General features: G+C 48.1%; 1 protein-coding gene across 2 annotated transcripts in view; it reads right to left on the bottom strand.

The window, feature by feature from the left end:
• BSN (bassoon presynaptic cytomatrix protein) overlaps positions 1–18,619 on the bottom strand; it is a 93,396-nt gene extending 74,777 nt beyond the window's left edge. For both annotated transcript variants that reach the window (XR_014250997.1, XM_082413599.1), the window contains exon 1: positions 18,411–18,619. Coding sequence is in view for 1 of the 2 variants with exons in the window: in XM_082413599.1 (XP_082269725.1) it covers positions 18,411–18,604 (194 nt within the window). In the remaining variant the exon portion in view is untranslated. The remainder of the gene's footprint in view (positions 1–18,410) is intronic.
• Between the last annotated feature and the right edge of the window lie 1,592 nt (positions 18,620–20,211).

The raw sequence follows: 20,211 nt of genomic DNA, 5'->3' as shown, positions 1-20,211 counted from the left end.
CCCATTGGAGTCTGAGGGGATGGGGTGGAGTCAGCCCAAGGCTGCTGGAATATGTTCTCCTCTTCCTGGACAAGCAAAGAATCAGGTCCAGGAGCCATCCACCATTCTTTGGGGCACATGCCCTGGCAATCACTCTGGTCCACCTGGCCTTCTGTCTCACCTGGATACCAGGTTCTCGAGGGTGTAAGATAGAGTCAAAAGGGCTGCACATGGAAGAGGTTTTAAAGGGGCACTCTGACACACTGGCCAGCAGCAGGGATCCTACAGATGACCCTTGTGAGTGGACCATAAGCTTTCCACTTACTGGGGGAATCTGGTGGAATGACGTCCTGTGCAGACTGTACAATGTGGCTCCACCTGCACTGTGGATCAGAGCTGATGCTGGCCCCTGGCCCACACTGAGCCTCTCAGAGTCTCTCCCCTGGAGAACTGAAATGGGGGAGGGAAAGGAAAACAGGGAGAGGGATGGGTGAGCTGTGAGTTGCCAAGATTCCCACCAGCCTGTTTGGTGAGAAGCCAGACTCACCAGGCTGCAGAAAGAAGCAGCAGAGAGGAGAAGAAGAGAAGCAGATTTGGGAGGAGAAGATGATCTCCCTGGTCCTCATCCCTATCTGAGAGCTGACTATAAACTACTTTTGAGCTCTGAAAGACACAATTCTGATCTTATAATATGGCCCCCTCATTTTGACTTAAGGCTGTCCAAGTTGGATTATGATATTTCCCACCAGAAGTGTTCTTTGACCATCCGCACTCTGCTCACCTGCTCCTACTGACCTGGGGAGCCCAGGCCTGGGCCTGAGAAGAGGTTCCATTCCCAAACAAAAGACTGTTTAAGGGACTTCCCTGGTGGTCCAGTGGCTAAGACTCCACGCTCACAATGCAGGGGGCCCGGGTTTGATCCCTGGTCAGGGAACTAGATCCTACAAGCCACAACTAAGAGTTGGCATGCTGCAACTAAAAAAAGATCCCACATTGCCACAACTAAAGATCCCGCATGCCGCAACTAAGACCCGGCGCAGTCAAATAAATAAATATTAAAAAAAAAAAAGACTGTTTAAGATCTCTTACAGATACCAAACAAAATCATCGACATTCCTGTCCTCAAAAAAGTCTTTATGTCAGATTAAGTCCATTGTGGTACAGACTCAAGTTTTCCCAAGAAAAGGGGTCCTGCTAACCCAACATTAAACACTATTTCAGCCAAAGGGGAGAGGTGAGAGGGCAAGTGATGGCATAGTGATGGCCCATATGGAGATGTCCACTGGGAGTGGGAGGACCAGAGCTGGAGAGTTTGGGGAGCCGTCAGCACGCAGCACCTTTTGCGTAGAAGCCTTGGGCAGGCCTAGTGAGAAGAAGAGATTTGGCTGAGGGCTGAGTCTTGGGGACCTCATCAGACAGGCCAAGCAGTGCCACAAAGAAGACCGACAAGTAAACAAGGACATGCTACAAAACCAAGAAGGGAGTTTCGAGAAGGAGACCATGGTCAGGAGGGTCTGAGCCCACAGGGAGGTCTAAGCAGCTAAGGACAGGAACCTGGCCATTAGGCTGTCCCTGGAGCACTGGGAGGTAACAGGGTCAGGGTGTGTGTGTGTGTGTGTGTGTGTGTGTGTGTGTGTGTGTGTGTGTGTGTAGGTAACAGGGCCAGAGGGTGTGTGTGTGTGTGTGCATGTGTGTACGAGCAGCCATCATCTGAGGCTCAGGCCTGTCCAGCTACAAAAAGTCTGGCAGGACACCAGTACACTGAGACCCACATGGGGGCACCTAAGAAGTTTTGCTGCTCCTTTCTCTGAACTGTGTGGCTTTGGCTAAGTCCCTCATGCTGACCCAGACTGTGGGATCCAAGTAGGCTGACTATTGCATTTCCTCTGTGAACTCAGAGCCTGCACAGACCCAGATACACAGCAGGATTAATAAATGCTTGTTGAATGAACAAACACTGAACAAAAATAAATAATGAACAAAAATGTTGGACAAAGAAACAGCATTCTCAGAATGAGAACCGTTTGGGAGCAAAGCCTTTCCTGGGGATAAAGCAGGGCTTCTGGAGAAATTAATTTTTCGGGGGAGGGTGTCGGTGGTGTTGTATAGATCCTAGGTGTCTAAACCCACCCCCCAAGGCAGGTCATGGAATAACAACCAGCACCCTTTATCAGAATCGCTTATACCGATTCTGAAAAGTGGCCATGGGTCTTATTCCTGAAGGCTGTACACTCCACAAGGTCCTGGAGCTTGTGGGCTTGTTCAGAAGGTACTCCCTGCATCCATGCCAGCACATAAAAAAAGAATGAATGATTTCTGTCCTCGTTCCCAACTGAACCCTGAGGCCTCTGGGGCCTGACACAGAGTGAGTGCTCTACAAGAGTGAGTTGTTTGGAAGAGACTGCAGCAGAGGCCTTGCCCCTAAACTCCATCTAGTGGGGGCTGGGCTCTTCTCTTCTGGCCCTGGAGCCTTATACCCCCAAGGCCACCCTGAGATTGTCACCTGCTCCCCACCCTTAGCCCACTCTACCCAAGGGCAGAGAGTGTACCAAGCAGGCCAGTGCTGCACACCGGATGTCTGATCCCTTTACTGGACACATGGAAGTTTCCTCATCCCAAAGTAGTGAGGGAGATTCACTGAACAGAGGCCAGGGTGGGCAGTCCAGGCTCCTCCTCCTGGTCCTGCCCCACCTTGCTATGGGGTTCTTGGAAACGCCCATTACCTCCCTGGCTTCAGTCTTTCCATCCCTCAACAGTGATTCTGACCCTCTATTGGCCACAGCTACACAGAGGAAAAAATACTGTATAAGCAAAATCACTCAATTATTACTAAGTATTGTTACTATCTTTCCAAAAGCTATGTACATCTTTTTTTTTTTTTTAAGATTAGTTTAGTTTTGTTTTTTTTTTTAATACTTTATTTATTTATTTTATTTATTTATTTATGACTGTGTTGGGTCTCTTAGTTTTCGTGTGAGGGCTTTCTCTAGTTGCGGCAAGTGGGGGCCACTCTTCATCGCGGTGCGGGGGCCGCTCTTCATCGCGGTGCGCGGGCCTTTCGCTATCGCGGCCCCTCCCGTTGCGGGGCACAGGCTCCAGACGCGCAGGCTCAGTAGTTGTGGCTCACGGGCCTAGTTGCTCCGCGGCATGTGGGATCTTCCCAGACCAGGGCTCGAACCCGTGTCCCCTGCATTAGCAGGCAGATTCTCAACCACTGCGCCACCAGGGAAGCCCAAGCTATGTACATCTTTATCTGAATGTCTTGTTTCTCCTGAGCCACCAGTAGGGACTAAGGAAAAGGAAGCTGAGGGAGCCTGACCAAGGCCCATGTTCCCTGAAAACCTTGCCAGGAGACTCAGCCTTAATTACTCCTGGGGTCACTGCCCCTGCATCACACCAGCCTGAGAGTCCCAGAATAAGGGCTCATATGGGAGTACAGGGAACACAGGATGGTTTCCAAAAAGGCAAAGCTTCTAGTTTCCTCTTTTTTCATGCCACTTAAAACAGGTTTTCAGCACCACCAGGAGTGGTACTCCTTGAGCAGGAGTCAAGGTCTTGGCAACTGAAAGGGGCAGTGTTGCCCCCAAGGGTCCCCACCAGGCTCTATGAATTGAGGACAGGGAGGACATTTTACTTTCTCACACCACACTCAGGGGTGTGGAGGTTCTTACCATTTAGAAAAGGACCTGGTCAAGGGGGAGGGAGGGTAAGGGAGGGAAGGATTTGGAGTTTGGGATTAGCAGAGGCAAATTATTATATAGGATGGATAAACAACAAGGTCCTACTGTATAGCCCAGGGAACTATATTCAATATTCTGTGACAAACCATAATGGAAAAGAATATGAAAAAAGAATATATTTTTTAAATATTTTTAAAAAATAAAAGGAGCTGGTAGTGTGACAACTGTCCCTGGAGCCCTGGATGTGTTTCCCAGGGTTCCTCATACCTGACTGGGTACCTGGGTAGGGACAGCACAGAGGCCATGTACCTGCTGCCCCTCAGTCTGTGTTTCAGCTCAGGCAATCTAAGGGGTACACCATGCTGGCCAGGGAGGTGCCAAGTACCAATGAGAGCAGGGATCCTTGGAGGGGCTCCACCATACACCCTGACAAAGCTGGGGAGTAAAGGGTAGGGTGGGGGCAGACCTGGTCTGTTGGGAGAATCTACAGCAAGCTGCCCTGTTCTGTCTCTTCCCTTCCTTCCTTTCTTCCACAGGTTCAGCCTGCATCACAGCTCCCTGAAAGCACCCTGGCAGGAAGCCCCTCTCACCCTGGCAGTTAGCACTAAGCACTATCATTTGCAAAAGTGCTTCAGTACAGGAGGGGAGCAGAGAAGAATGCTTGGCCACTGCGAAAGACCTACTCCAGTCCACTGGCTTTGGAGCCAGCTCCGTGTGCCACAGCCTGCACCCAGGCCCCAGGGCCCAGAGAAATGTACATCACAGAGTCAAATTATGTTATCTCTACCCCAGATGCCCATGAGCAGATCACCACCCCAGAGCAGCAACCCCAGACCTAGAGCTCCCTCCCTCCTGCCCTCTTCCCAATCCCCAAAATCTGCCAAGGGAACCCTCTCCCACACCACAGTCCAGCCTTCCTGGAGTTTCATGAACATAAGTGAGGGTTAAGAAGGAACAGTGATACTCTTCCTACAGTGAGAGGGTGTTCTCTGTGGCTCTGGTGGTCTGGGCTTCAGACCCAACCAGCAATGAATTCTGAGAGCCTGTGGGATGGGCCGGAACTTTCAAGTAAACTCTCTGGTCTGAGGCTCAAATTCTGTATCTATTTTAGCAGCTGTGTGTGAAGATGAGAAGGATGGACCACAGTGGGCTTTCTGAGCATCTCCCAATGAGTGAGTCAGAGCTCCCAGAGGGCAGAGACCATACCTTCAATCAAGTTTAACTCAAAGATTCTCTGTAGTAGGAAACAGGGATGCTAATCTACCTGTTCACCTTTATATCCTCAGCCCTGGGCAGGAACCAGGCACCAGTTGGCATTTAATGCCAGGCCTCTTGTGAATGTTTTCATTTCTGGCACTTCATTTGATAAAATAAATGCTTGTTGAGTAGAACATACTTGACTTGCCCTCTTGGAACTCCAGTATGGCCTCAATTTATTCCTCTTCCTTATTTCTTTCTCAGAGTGCTTGTAGGAACCAGGTGGCATCAACATTAAAGCATTTGCAGGTGAAGTGCTACTTTATGTTTTTAGCCGGGACTAGAATACCCAGCTGCCTACCTAACATCTCACTTGGATGCCTCTAAAACACAAGCTGTCCAGGAAAAAACTCCTGATCTTAGACCCCATCCTTGTTGCCCCCAGTGTTCACCAGATGCTCAGGTCAAAACTCAGGAGTCCTCCTGACTCCTTTTTCTAACCCTTCACAGCCAACCCTTCAGCCATCCTGCTGACTCTACAGCCAGAATATATTCAGAAGTTGAGCACTTTTCAGCACTCTCACCCACCTCCCCACTCCCCATCGCCCCCTCCTCATTCTCGTCCAGTGACCATCCTCTCACACCTGAATACTGTTCAAGCCCCTCACTAGCTCCCAGCTTCTGCCCTTGCCCCTCAGGCTTGGCAACACATAGCAAAATGTGCATTCACCATTCTGTTTCCGCATCCAACAGGAAACTATCCTACAGATACAGCGGAAAAAACACAAAATATCCCATAGATACACTGGTAAAAATACAAAATGACACAGATACCAGGTTCCTCACTGTGGTGCTATTTGTAAGAGCAAAAGACTGGACACAGGTTGATACCCAAGGGAAAACCATAGCATGTGCACATGATAGAGCAGTGCCCAGATGCAAAAAGGAATCAGGAGAATTTCTATATTCTGCTATGAGGAGAACTTCAGGATATATTAAGTGAAAAAAAGGCAAAGTATAGTGTTTAGAATCTGTTACCTTTTATATAAAAAAGAAAGGTAAATAAATGTATATTTTTCCTCATATTTTCAAAAAGAAACAATGGAAAAATCTGATAAAAATGGTTTCTTATCAGGGAAGGCAGAGAACAAAGTGGAAGGCAACAAGATGGAACTAGACTTCTCTCAATACACCTTGTTTTATTTGGAATCACATGAAAGTTTTACATAATTTTAAGAAAATTAAATGGTAAAGAAAAAATATGGTAGATGGCATTGTTCTCCATTCTTTACCTTCCGTGGATTTCTGCCCTTTACCATGTGACTTTGCAATTCCTCCCACTAGAAGTGCAGTACATTTTCCCAGCTGAAGCAGACTCTATTTTTGAAAATAATCTCAGCGAAATTTCCAGTCTCATATGCTCTTTTTATTTTGGCCAAGCTACATGGCATGCGGGATCTTAGTTCCCCAACCAGGGATCGAACCCGCGCCCCCTGCAGTTCTAACCACTGGACCACCAGCGAATTCCCTTGTATGATCTTTTTTAAAAAAATTATTTATTTTTATTTTTTTGCTGTGTTGGGTCTTCGTTGCTGTGCGCGGGCTTCCTCTAGTTGCGCCAAGGGGGTTCTCCTCTTCGTTGCGGTGCGCAGACTTCTCATTGCAGTGGCTTCTCTTGTTGTGGAGCATGGGCTCTAGGCGCATGGGCTTCAGTAGTTGCGGCATGTGGGCTCAGTAATTGTGGCTTGCAGGCTCTAGAGTGCAGGCTCAGTAGTTGTGGCACACGGGCTTAGTTGCTCCACAGCATATGGAATCTTCCCAGACCAGGGCTCAAACCCACGTCCCCTGCATTGGCAGGCGGAATCTTAACCACTGCGCCACCAGGGAAGCCCTCAAATGCTCTTATAGAACCTGGACACTCCCAATCAAGAGATGGAGTCTGTCTCCTCCTCTCAAATCTGGGCAGGACTTTGTGACTGCCCCAATGAATGTAGTATGGCAGAAGTAACAATGCACATCTTTTGAGATTAGGTAATAAAGGCAGCACAGTCTCCACCTGACTTCCTTTCTCAGGACACCCTTGGAACCCAGTAACCATGTTGTGAGGAAGCTCAATCTAGTCCACATGGAGAAGCACTGAGGCCCTCTCAGCTAATAGCCAGCATGAGCTGTAAGACATGAATATGATGAAGACATGTCAAATGATTCCAGTCCCCAGCCTTCAAGTCTTCCAGCTGAAGCTCCAGACATTGTGAAGCAAAAATAAGCCATTCCACTGTGCCCTGCCTGAATTCTTGACCTACAGAATCTAATAAGCAAAGTAATGGATGTTTTATACCACTGAGTTTTGGGGTAATTTGTTACGTAGCCATAGTAACTACAGTACCACACCTTGATTTTGGGCTTAACTAAAAATTGCTTTGACTAAAAAATGTTAGCAGTTGTGTCATTTCAAGCAGAGGCTTGAAATGTGTGTATGTGGTTAGGTATGCCCTCTTGTGCATCTGTCATCACCATGGGAAGAACATGCCCTGGCTAGCCTGCTGTCTGAGGAGGATGAGAGACACGTGGAGCAGACCTGGACTCACCTACAGCCTGGAGCCCAGCCTAGATCAATGAATTCTAGCCAGCATGTAGATGCATGAGTGAGAATTAAAAATTGCTATTTGAAGCCACTGAGTTTTGGTTGATTTACTGTGCAGTATGACAGTGGCAACAGGTAAGTGATCAAAAAGCAATCCTTACAAACTGAACACAAACTGGAAAAAAAAAAAAACCTTAATTGTATAGCCTCTTAGTAGCATAACCACACAGAGAAGAATCATTTCTAATAACTCTAAAACACAGAACTTTGGGACTTCCCTGGTGGTCCAGTGGTTAAGACTCCACGCTCCCAATGCAGGGGGTCCGGGTTCAATCCCTGGTCAGGGAACTAGATCCCTCATGCTGCAACTAAAAGATCCCACACTCAGAAACGAAGATCCCGCGTGCTGCAACTAAGACCTGGTGCAGCCAAATAAATAAATAAATAAATATTTTAAAATAAATAAATAAAACACAGAACTTTGACTACACATTCCTGAAAATATATAAACTAAGGACAAAAGAAACTGCAAGCGAATTTTAAACTATATTCATTAGTATTGTTAGTAAAAATATCTATCATTATTTTGAAATAAGTACACATATATACATTACATATATATAATAGTCTATATATATGCAAGGTTTGTTTGGATTCTGATTTGAACAAACAAACTCTCAAAAGTCATTTTCGGAAATCACATTTTTCTCTGAACTCCCCCATACATACATAAATAAAAATCTGTGTTTTCTCTTGCTAAAAAAATTTTTTTTAATTAAAAAAATGTTTAAATAAAAAGCCATTTTTGAGATAATCAAGGAAAATTGAACATGGACTAGGTATTAGGTTATATTAAGAAATTACAGGGAAGATCCCACATGCCGTGGAGCAACTAAGCCCGTGCGCCACAGCTACTGAGCTTGCGCTCTAGAGCCCGCGAGTCACAACTACTGAAGCCCACAGGCCTAGAGCCTGTGCTCCACAACAAGAGAAGCCACCACAATGAGAAGCCCATGCACTGCAACAACGAGTAGCCCCGGCTCGCTGCAACTACAGAAAGCCCGCACGCAGCAACAAAGACCCAACGCAGCCATAAATAAATAAATAAATACATACATACGTAAATAAAGTTTGAAAAAAAATTACAGTTAACTTTGTTGGCTGTGATAATGTCATTGGATTAAAATTAAAATATCTTTTAACTATGAGAGGTACGTCCTAAAGTATTTATGAGTGAAATGATATGTTAGGATTTTGACTGAAAATATTCCAGCCAAAAAAAAAATTGGAGGAATATAGATGAAACAAGTTGGCAAAACACTGATCGTTGTTGAAGCTGGGTGATGGGGTCACAGCAGGGAGTTCACCATACCATCTTCTCTCCTTTTATGTGTGTTTGAAACTTTCATCTGCAGAGCATTTGCTGCCCCTGGGGACATCTAACCTACAGAGCCAAAGGCCAACGCACCCCAAAGGGAGGCCAGCATGACCTGGCCAACCAGGGAAGGACAAGCCTGCACAGGGGCTGCCACGGCTAAGATGCAAGCGGTGGCTGCCTCTCCAATCCAGCCCTGTCTCTGCCACTGTCCTCAGCTGGCACCACTCCAAACCCAAGCTAGCAAGGCTGTGGCCTCTACAACCCAACACTGGCCACTCAAGATCAGATAAAGGGGTTTGGAAAGTGGGCTCACAGGGCCATAGGAAAGGGAGAAGTTCACATAGCATGATTACTGAAACAATCACACTGCCTTAGTTTTTACCCCAGTTCAGAGGACAGAGTCAAGATCCAAAAGGGTCTCACTAGGTTGGAAGGGATCTCTAAGTACAACCAGAGATGTCATGGCAGGGACCCACGCAGAACCCCCAAAGATTCACACTCAGGTCCCACAAGCCCAGGATGGAGGGAACCCAGCCTTCATGCTGAGATGCCCAGCATGAGGCTGGACAACTGTGGGGTGCAGTGCCAGAGAGTGCTCACAAAGGTTTAGGATGGTGTTCTCAGGCTACATGAGCCAAGGCCCCTCATCCTTCAGACTGTGTCACTCACAGTCCACGTGATGTGCTGAGCCCTGAGCCCTGTTCTCTGAGCCTTCCTGTCCTCAGGATCTGACAGTCTTGGGCAGGACAGCCCAGGTCAGCAAGGGTCCCAGAGTCACATTCCAGCCACAGGAGCTGGAGAAGCCTAGAGAGAAGACCGGGGTTGAGGAGGTGAGAGCACAGTGAGCTCCTCCCAAAACTGTGAGCGGATAAGTCAGCCGGCCCAGAGGGCAGAGCCAGGACCCAGAGACAGGAGGTATAAGGAGACCCACAAAGGGAAAGAAGAACTTTCCAACAGTGGAATCATCTGCCTGGGAGGGACCAGAGGCCACGGACCACTGGGGTATTCACACCAAGGCAGAGCTCCTGCCTTCAGGGAATATGGAAGCAGCCATGCTGGTATCCATTAGGTGTTGGATTAGATGCTCAAAATAAAAGGACAGAGCAAACATATCACGTGCTGAAGCTAAACCATGCTCCTGAAGGACGTGGCCTCACATGCCAGACCTTGACATTGGAGGAGACCTGGCCTGAGCCCACAGAACCCACGGAGCTACTGGAGAAACTGCAGCGAGTACCACATCCATCTCCTCACTCTACAAGTGAAGGAAGCTGTACAACTGCCAACTGAAGGGGGCAGAACTAAAGTCTCTTTCAGGCCAGCCCTTTCCATGCCCCACCTCCCCCACCATGAAGTGTTTGCCAACTCTGGCTCCCCTGGAAATCGTGAGCACACTGGCTGCTGCCAGAGCACCTGTGGGATACGGATGGGACAACACTCAGGAGATAAGCAGTCGAGCACGGCTGGGAAAAGGAATCCTGCAGCAGGCTCTGCAGGTCCAGGTGGGAGCCTTGCTGGCTGGCCAGCCAAGCCAGTAGAAGGATGCCAAGAGCTTTTCAAGAGCCCGTGTTTACCAGGAGCAACCAAGTAGCAAGGCAGCAGCCAGTCCCGCTCCTGGCTCCAGGCTTGATTGTGAGGTCATTTTGTCCACTCCGGAAGATCTCTGGGGCACAATGGAAGAGCAATCCTCTTCATTTAAAGCTCTTCTAATTAACCTAAAGGCTGCACGTTGTACTTGTTTTCTCTCCTCTGTGAAGCTGAACAGTGGGAAGCATCGCCCTTCCTTTTCAATCATCTCACAGAAATAAGCTGTCAGAGGTGGAGGGGACTTTGGAGATTATTTAGTTAAATTTCTCATTTTACAGATGGAAAAAAACTGAGGACCTACCCAACACGTACAGCCAGTTTCAGGCAACATCAGGACTGATTAAAACCTGAGTTTCTGACCCCTACCCAGGATGCTTCCACCATTCTTCATCCCCCACCCCACCCTACCCTGTCCTTTGCTCAAATGTCCTACTTCCAGATCCTTTTCCTGTCCTCAAGGCCCTCCCATCCTCTTGCTAAATTTTCCATCTTCTGAGAGCAGGAGGCAGGGAAGTGACGTGGTTCTCCAGCTGTGCTCAGTGTATGGCATTTGGGTTTGCTAAAGTCAGCTAGCTGGCTGTTCTTCTGAATCTCTCATGTTAGACCTTTGGAGCTCCCAACAGAGTAAGTTAGTGCTGTGAATGTGTTTTGTAAGCTGTTGAACACCATACAAATATGTGCTCTACTATTTTAGAAGATGAAATAATACAAACCCTTTTAATCGTGTGCTCATTTCTCTTACCTTCGTGAGAAAAAGAGAAGGCAGGAGCAAACTCTAATTTAAGGAAGTTGAGGGTAAATATCTGAACTGAAGTCTCTCTTTCTCTCCCATCACGCTGTGAGCCGTTTTGAGGGCAGAGCCCATATCCTGCGCCTTCCTTTGTTCCTCACATTTCACCCGGGGATAGGCATCCAGTAGGTGCTCAGCAAAGGGTTTCCTGAATACGTGGCTGAACATCACTTTAAAGTCCTCCTACTTCTAAGTAGAATTTATCTGTAGAAATCCCTCATAACTGCTCCCGTATACAAAAAGTGCAGACGATCCTTATTACCTACCAGCACACACGAACGTATCCAATGTATGGATGCGACTACCAGGAAATTTCCTTATCTCTCCTTTCCTCCTAAGCACCCAAGTGTCTTACTGGTTCTTCCAGCATCCCTGGGGGTGGGGGCGGGCACATCCCCCTCCCTGAGCCTGGGGCACTGGAGAGCTTGGGCTCCTCTGTGTATAGGGGCAGTCCCAGATGGGACCAGGTTGGGTGATCCTTGTGTGAGTTCCTAGACAAGCTGCTGAGGCTCTTTGATCTCCTCAGTGGTTGGGACCAAGTCCTTCCACTACTCCTTAGGGAAAATCTCTTCCTCACCTTTGGCCCTGACAGCAGTCCCACCACTTCAGAAGCAGCCAGGACTCTCCAAAGAAATCTGGATTTGATCTCAAGGGTGACCTAAAGTTCTCTGGAGGCTCCCAATATGCCTCCATGTGTCCCTCCTGTTAGAAGGAAGTGGAGATACCACGTAAGAGGTCTCTGCTAGAGCAAGGCTCTCTTAACCCTAGATGCCCCTAAGAGCAAAGTACAGGAAGGAGAGATCAAAGCAGCCCTGAGACCAGCGTGGGCAGCCAAGGTTTAGCACAGATCAATCAGGGAGCATGCTCCTCTTCTCCATCCTACGGGCACAGCTGACCAGAACCTAAAGTATAAGACACATGCACTGAGAGAATGCCAGAAAGGGACAGACCCCCACCAGAGGCCCAATCCACGGGGGGATGGGACACCAGAATTCATCTCCCTTACCATAGGCCAGGGTCCTAATTCATTCCCCAGCTACAATCAGCTTCCACCACTACACTGGTGAACGGAGATGGCAGAAGGCCCTGCAGGAAAGGAACCTGCGCAAGTCCTACAAATGCAGTACCAAGACCAGCATGACATGCCCCTGGCACCAATTGAGATAGGAGTCCCCACAGCTGGATTGTCCATTAAGTCCCAGCTTACTAGGAGGGCCTCAAGTCCTAAAGTGACACTTGGCCCTTGCTGCTGGCAGGTAGGTCTCAGCCACCATTTCACCATTTTAAAAAGTGAATCCCTGGGAAGGAAGGACGAATAAGGCCAGGATAGATGGGGCCTGCAGGAGCTGTATGGCCAGGCAGGTGGAGTAAGGAATAAGTGTGTGTAAAACACCTAGAGGAATGACTGTGGTGGAACAGGCACCCAGCAATGGTAGTTATAACTATTACGACAGCTTTGCCAACCTGTCTCCACAGTCAGCACCAAATGATTGCGTATGGGCCACAGGCTCCAGGTACAGATTCTCCCCAAGTAGCCCACACATAGCAAGGTCTGTCCCTCTCCACATCCATCACAGACTAGGGGAAAGGGCCCCATTCAAATGTGCAGGACCGGGCTTCCCTGGTGGCGCAGTGGTTGAGAATCTGCCTGCCAATGCAGGGGACATGGGTTACGAACCCTGGTCTGGGAAGATCCCACATGCCGCGGAGCAGCTGGGCCCGTGAGCCACAATTACTGAGCCTGCGCGTCTGGAGCCCTGCTCCGTTACAAGAGAGGCGGCGATAGTGAGAGGCCCGCGCACCGCGATGAAGAGTGGCCCCCGCTTGCCACAACTGGAGAAAGCCCTCGCACAGAAACGAAGACCCAACACAGCCATAAAATAAATAAATAAATAAATAAATAAATAAATAAATAAATAAATAAATAAGCAAATCATTAAAAAAAAAAAAGAATTTGGGGATTAAAAAAAAATTATTTAAAAAAAAAAAAAAATGTGCAGGACCTATGAAAAGGGGGAGGATTTACTGAAGCCCCAAATCCTCTCTCCTAGCAGCCTGCTACTTACATATACAGGGAAGGCTCCCCCTGTTATGCTGGAGTGAAAAGGTGTGATCCAGGGGCTCTGAAAGCTTTGACTTCTTAAACTCAGAACCAAACCTACTCAGTGGAAGGAGAACTTTAGAAAAAGAACAGAAAAGTGGCCCACTGTGTTGTTCTTTGGCTCCCAAACTAGTCCAAAGTCTAGATCTACTTTCAACAAACTCTCAGTCCCTTCACATCTGAAGCCCTCAACGAACTCTTTCTTAAAAAGCTAGAATTTCTTGGCCAAAAAGAGAAATGTGATTCTGAATGGCTTCTAGATGTAATTCCCAGTTTTCAGGAAAAATACGGGACAGAAGAACATCTTAAATGACACCACAAGGATACAATCAGCATAATCCAGAATATGAGAAACCACAGGACAAATAACACAGCCAATCATAAACCACAATGGGGAAAAAAGGAGAAGGAACATATAGATTTAAAGAAACTGAAGAGATGTATCAGACAAATGCAATGTGTAGACCCTGTTTAGTTCACAGTTCAAACAAACCAATTGTAAAAATAAATTAATAAGATAATCAAAAAAATTGAACCCTGACAGGATATTTGCTAAGATTAAGAAGAGACTGTTAGCTGTTTAGATGTGATCATGGTGCTGTGGTAATGTTTTTACAAATCCCTTATTTCTTAGAAACAGACACTAAAATATTTTTTTTTTTTTGGATGTTCAATAGAAGCATTTTTATATGGTCCCAAAATGGGGATGCAGCATGGAATAAGATGACGCCCTTAGACTCAAGTTTCCACTCTGCAGACAGGGGTGCGAATACCCAAATCATGTGTTAAACTGACAGTACAAACAAAATGCTTGGGGGCTCAGACAGGAAAAAAAAAATAGTAACTTATTTTGGCTGGAGGAAACTGGGAAAAATTCTCTGGGAAGGTGGCATTTGAGTTGGGTCTTTCCCACAGGTGAAGGAGAGAGAGATGAGGGAGAAAGGGCTGGAAAGGTGGTGGAAAGACAGGGATCAGTGAGGGGGAGGGCACAGGGATATGAGCACCAAGACACTTGAGAATGTTTCATTAAGTATATGCCCAATATGTCTGAAAATGAACGATTTGTTTTGAGACTTCACAAGCGATCCTGGGACATGCAGACACTAAAATATTGATGATGAAATGTTGGGATATCTCGAAGATGGGGGTGGGAAGTGAGGGAGATAGATGAACTTAATCAGCCATGAGCTGATGATGGTGGTGGCTGGGCAATGGGAACATGGGAGCTCATTAACTTATTCTCTCTACTTTTATGTATGTATGTTTGAAATTTTCCATAATAAAAAGTTTTTTTTTAAATAAAATAGACTTCCTCCCCTTAATGCATCCATAACTTTTTTTTTTTTTTGTATCTGCAGCATCTTATCAGTCTTACTAATGCTAGGAACAGCTATATTATCAAAACTGTCCCTCTCTCCCTGGCAAGAAATGCAAAAATGGTTGCCCCCTTTGGGTGAGCTTTTGACATCATCACCATTCAGATGTTAGGTCACTTAAGCGCAAACTCCATGACATGCCCTCCATGAGAATCCAATGGCCTCACATGATCTCTAAATGATAAAGGATCATTATTTCCAAACCTAACAATTGTATCCTTTCATTTTAGCCTTACAAATTAATCCCAGATTTTTTTAGAGCCTGACTGATAGCTGACATAGTATAACAAGTCTGGCTAATCCCAAACCAGAGATACTATGCCTGACAAATCCATTCGTTCATTCATTCATTTATTTTTGAGATATAATTATGGCAAACCCATCTTGAGAAAGGAACTCTGGGTATGGTTCTCAGAGCAGCTTCAACCACCTTCCAGCAAATGCCCAGGCTCTCTGTGCCCAGCTGCCTTTGGCTCAAGATGTCTCCCTGGACTGGAAGTGAGTGACAGCTCAGCACTGATCACCAATTTCAATGGGGTAACAAGTGGGAGGCGCCTTACCTGGTTTGCCCCAGCTTTCCACACCCCTGCACTCGGCCCCAGTCTCTACTCACTGTCCCTGCCTGTGTAAACCACGCTCCTCATGTCATTTCTATCTCTCTCCACCTCTCAGATCCCCATCATTCTCCCAAGGAGCCTTGGGATTCTCCTTCTTTTGAAGCCTGGCTCTGCTTCTCCACTCTTCTCACTTGACAACCCTTCTATAAGCACTACCTATTTGACACTTCTCAGACACTGAGCTGCCTACAGTGTCACTCCTAGGAACCTTCCATGACTTTGTTCTTTGAGAGCTCTTCAAGAGCTATCTGACCAACCAGACTGTAAGGTGCTAGAGGACAGGGGAGCATCATATATTCTTCCAGACCCTCCACAAAGCCCAGCACAGTGCTTGCTCTTGATACCAGTAAATATACCTTGGTTGATTGACTAAAGATCAATTTGCAAATGTCAAAGTTCTGCAAGTCCGCAGAGCTGGTGTAGATTAAACAGGCCGCCACTGGTCTACGTGGCTTCTTTGTGCAATTTTTTTAAAAGGTGCTTTCTGGAGTACTCATAAAATTTCTCTTGAACTGGTGATGTGTGTACAAGTAAAATCCCATCAACTTGGGACCTTCACTGTACATCAGGCATTCCGCCATAAAAATAAGTGAATGAATGAATAAGTGAAAGGTGCCCCTTCCTGTAGGAAGATGCAGCCCATACCAAGGCATATAGCTTGGAGCCTGAGATAGAGTTCAGCCTTCCCTGACCTGGCACTCCTTGGGAAAGGCACAACGTATATAACTGCACATGTGACCCTGAGACCAGAAGCAGAGAGCCCTGCCTTGAGAGACTCTCTGATGCCCAAAGTGCCATATCATCCAAACAGGTTAGAGGCAGCACTATGGGTGTGGTGGCACTGCTACTCACAGGATTCTAGTCAAGCTCTTCAGCCACAGATGCTGGAGCCGCCCCCTCGCAGAACCCAAGTCAGCTCAGTATGAGGATGAAAAGCCTAATTCAACCTGGGGTGACAAGGGGTAATACAGCAACAGGAAAGAGACAGGAATCAACTCCCCCAGGACCTCAGTTCCATTCCCCTTTGGGGTTAGTAAAATGATCTCCCCCTTACCTGACCCTCCACCTACCTCTATTCACAGTATAATTCCCCCAAATTCACAAGCTGGCTTGAAACTATGCCAATGCCTTTCCCGAATGCCCAGAAGCACATGCCACAGGGCTTTTTCTCCATCAATGGGCCAATCTGTTCAGCAGCATCTCGGAACAGAACATGCTAAATTTGGCATCAGGTACCTGAGACGCTCTGGTGAGAGGAAGTAGAAGCCATTCTGATGCTGAAGGAGAGACGTATCATGGAGGTGCACCTCAGCTGAGATGCTCTGACAAGCAAATATCAGCTGGAAGAGTAAATCCCATCTCCTAAGGACCCCCAATTCAGAGCTTTGGTGACAAATAGCCAGCTCACCCCCTGAGCCTGACAGCTGTAGGACCTTAGCTCCACAGGTCCATATGTGTGCCTTGCCCACAGCCAGGAGTGAGATTATGTGACTGCTAAATCCAGCAGGAGCCCATGGTTCCCTAACCCACAGTAGTTCATGGGTCTGCCCTGTAGCAGAACACACAGACAGGGTAGAAATGAAATACTGAAAAGGAATATGAATAGACACTAGCCTCTTCCTGTGTCTTTGAGCTGCCCAAGTCTTTGCAAATTTTCATATGCTTGGCTCTGCAACATTAGATAAACTACAAGCAGAGTAGCCTGTTTGGTTATCAGAAGAGAAATGTCAAATTTCCCATATAGAGAACTCCTAACAACAATGTGTTTTTCCACTCAGCCGTAGATGCTTTCCTTTGGAAGGAGAGCTCTAAAGCCTGAGTGAGCCTCCCCCAAGCTAAAACTCAAACAGCAGCTCAACACGCAGCAAAATGGACAGTATTTGCAGTGCTAAGAACTGTGTGCTATCCAACTGCATTACCATAATAGCTAATGTAAAACGGGCAAATCCCCCCTCTAAAAGGGATGGTCACAGGCTGGCCTGTCTGTGGCAGGTTTCAGGCTACTAAGAGCCTTTCATTACTGTTAATTGTCTAAGAAACAACTTCTGAGAAAATAAGCACATGAAAGGCACAGTTGGGCAGCTAAAGAATCAAAAATTATGCTCCCTCACAGTTTATGTGCTCCCACACAGAGAAGCCAAGGCAACATTATCAGCAGACTCACATGGATCCAGAAGCACTCCCCAGTTTTGCTACTCTCCAGGACTATTTGGTGTAAAGATAACGCCTTCCATTTTATCTTGTCTCTTGGTAGCTTTCCTGAGTTTTCAGTCTACTGATTTCATTATATATTGGCATTTCCTTCCACTGCATTTACTGCCACTTGATTGTTTATAGGACCTCGGGATGCATTTTAAACAAGCTGGTTTCACAGTATTTGATCAGATATGTTCTGTTTAAAACATTCCACTGATTTGAGGTGGTAATCTAAATCATAAGACAAGAGAACATATTTGGTTCTAGATGATTCAACTGCATTTTTGCTTCACCCCAAAGTGTTTCACTAAACCATTGTGAAAGCACATGACCCTGTTAGTATTTATGAGCCTAAATAAGTACCTTTTGGTGTCCAGTGGCATTTTCCCTTCCTCCAAAGATGATTTTAGCCACTAAATGCCTGAGGAAAGCGCATGACCAAGTTCATGGTTCAACTATTTCCACATCTTTCTGTTCCTCGCAGTGACACTTATCTTCCCTGACAGCCACTCCCATTGTGCTCTTTCCTCGGCCCAACACAATGGACACATGCAGACTCCAGCAGACAGGAGGACGCTTTCCATCCCATTGCTCCCCAGTGCAGAGGGACCCGGCAGAGGTTACATAAGCCCCTCCTTAGCCCGGCACTGGGGAGGAAGCGAATTTGGGGTTCGTGACGGAGTCACGGTCTGCAGGCCCGGACTGACCCTGCGCTCACCATTCTGCTTTACTAAGGCAGGGCGGCTGTAAAGGGAGGGCCGCTTCCCGCGACCACCCGCTCATGCCAAACCAGCTGGGTTCTAAGTGTGGCCGGACGTCCGACCTCGCTGTCCAGACTAGACCGCAGGGTCGTGGGCCCCGGCCTCGGCCTCGGCCTCAGGCTACAGATCCCCGCCCCCCGGGCGCCGCCGTGTCCCGCACTTACGTGCCCGGGCCGGCACCGGGCCCGGGGCCTGGACCGGGTGGTCCGGCGGTTGCCCGCGCCCCGCCTGACGCCGGGAGCTGTCCTCCACCAGCCGGTGCTGAAGGCGGCTTCCCCGCGCCGTGGCCGGGGCCGGAGCCCCCGGGCGGCAGCGGCCCGTCGCCAGCGCCGCCCTCCAGGCTGGCCTCGTTGCCCATGGCGGGCGGCCGGGCGGGGTCGGGGTCGCACTGGGCCCGGGCCGGCGGTTCCCGGGCTGCTGCTCACACACTCCGTGCCGCCGCCGCCGCCGCCATCATCTCCCAGCCCTGCTCGCGCCGCCGCCTGCCGCTGCGCATGCGCGGCCCAGGTGCCCCTTCCCTGCACACGACGCCCCCCCACGCGTGCGCGCGCTCCCGCCAGCCCGTGAGGACTCTAGTACACGAGCCAGAAGCGGGGTCGCAGGGAAACAGCCGTCGGCGCCAGCGCATGCGCCGTCTGAGGCCGACGTGAACGGCGAGGGCTCTATCAGAAGCCCAGCGGCGGTTGGTGGGAGCTTCCCACCTAACCAGGATTGGAGGGACACGGATCACGAGAAGGGGCTGTGGGGGCGTCGCGCCGTGCCCTGCCCTGGAGTCAGTTGCGCTTTCTGACTCGGAGAACTTGGGAGTGGGAGCTCTCATTTGGGTAACTTAAGTGTGCCACCTGGCAGACTTTGTGGGAACAGGCCTCAGAGAGGGGACACCGAGTGTGGCATTAAAGGATGTTTAGGAGTTGGAAACGCAAATAAACAAAAGAGTGTTAAGAGGCACAATGTCATGGAAGGAAGGAGATAAAGGATGCTGGGTGATGGGGCTGGTTATGAGGGTCTCAAAGGCTAGCTGGGGGGTGAAGACTTTATCCAGATGGTGCAATGAGAACCATCTGGGATTCACGCTGAGGCCTGGTCCCACGGGACAGGAGTCGCAGGAAGTGTCCCTGGGAAAGGTAGAGGGTGTGTCAGGGCTGGCCTGAAGCCAGATGGAAGGGATGCCTCAGCAGGCCCTGGGACAGTGACCTTGGAGATTGGGAAGAGGAATTGATATTTCTTAGAGGCTTTGAGCTGCGGTTCCTAGGGACTGTTCCCAGATGAGGGGCTGCAGGCTGCCTCTGCATTAACCATTACCTCACTTTTACAGACTTCAGTGTTTGCATACTACTCTGCCTCCTGGCTTCTCACACAAACCTGTGCTTTCCTGAGGGAGAATATTTCTTAGAAGATCCAGACTATCTTCCAAACTATTCCTGGCTTCATAAATCATGGCTGTGTAGAAGAACTTGAGTAAATTTGGACCCATTTTACAAACCCATTTAATTCTCCTGATGATGAATATATCAAAAGGGATGTCAGCAGTTCTAACCTGACCTGGACTAATCCAGGGATCCCAATGAACACTGATAACCAGGCTGATGGACAGACCTTGGCTGGGCCTTCCCATACACTCTGATCTGCTTCCCCCCAACCTCTGGGATGGAGTTTCCATGAAGCCTGGATCGCTGACTTGACTATCTGACTTTGACTGCCTGGGATGATGAGAGCCTCTCTGCCTATGTTATGATGGTCTTCACTGTGTTTCCTCATGTGTTTCAATCATCTTTGTGTCTGGTGACTACGTGTGCACATCTAGGCTCCACAAGGATCCACACCTCAGTCCTGCCACTTTCCAAATGGGGCCTTGGCAACTGACTTAGGCTCACCAAGCTTCCATTTCCTAGCCTGCAAAGTTATAATAATACTAGCCCTTCTAACATGGGGGATTATGAGAGTGGAGTGGCTGATAACAAATAA

This window comes from Balaenoptera physalus (genome assembly GCF_965194825.1).
Source record: "Balaenoptera physalus genome assembly, chromosome: 11".
Classification (NCBI taxonomy): Eukaryota; Metazoa; Chordata; class Mammalia; order Artiodactyla; family Balaenopteridae; genus Balaenoptera; species Balaenoptera physalus.
This window is presented reverse-complemented; position numbering and strand designations above follow the sequence as displayed.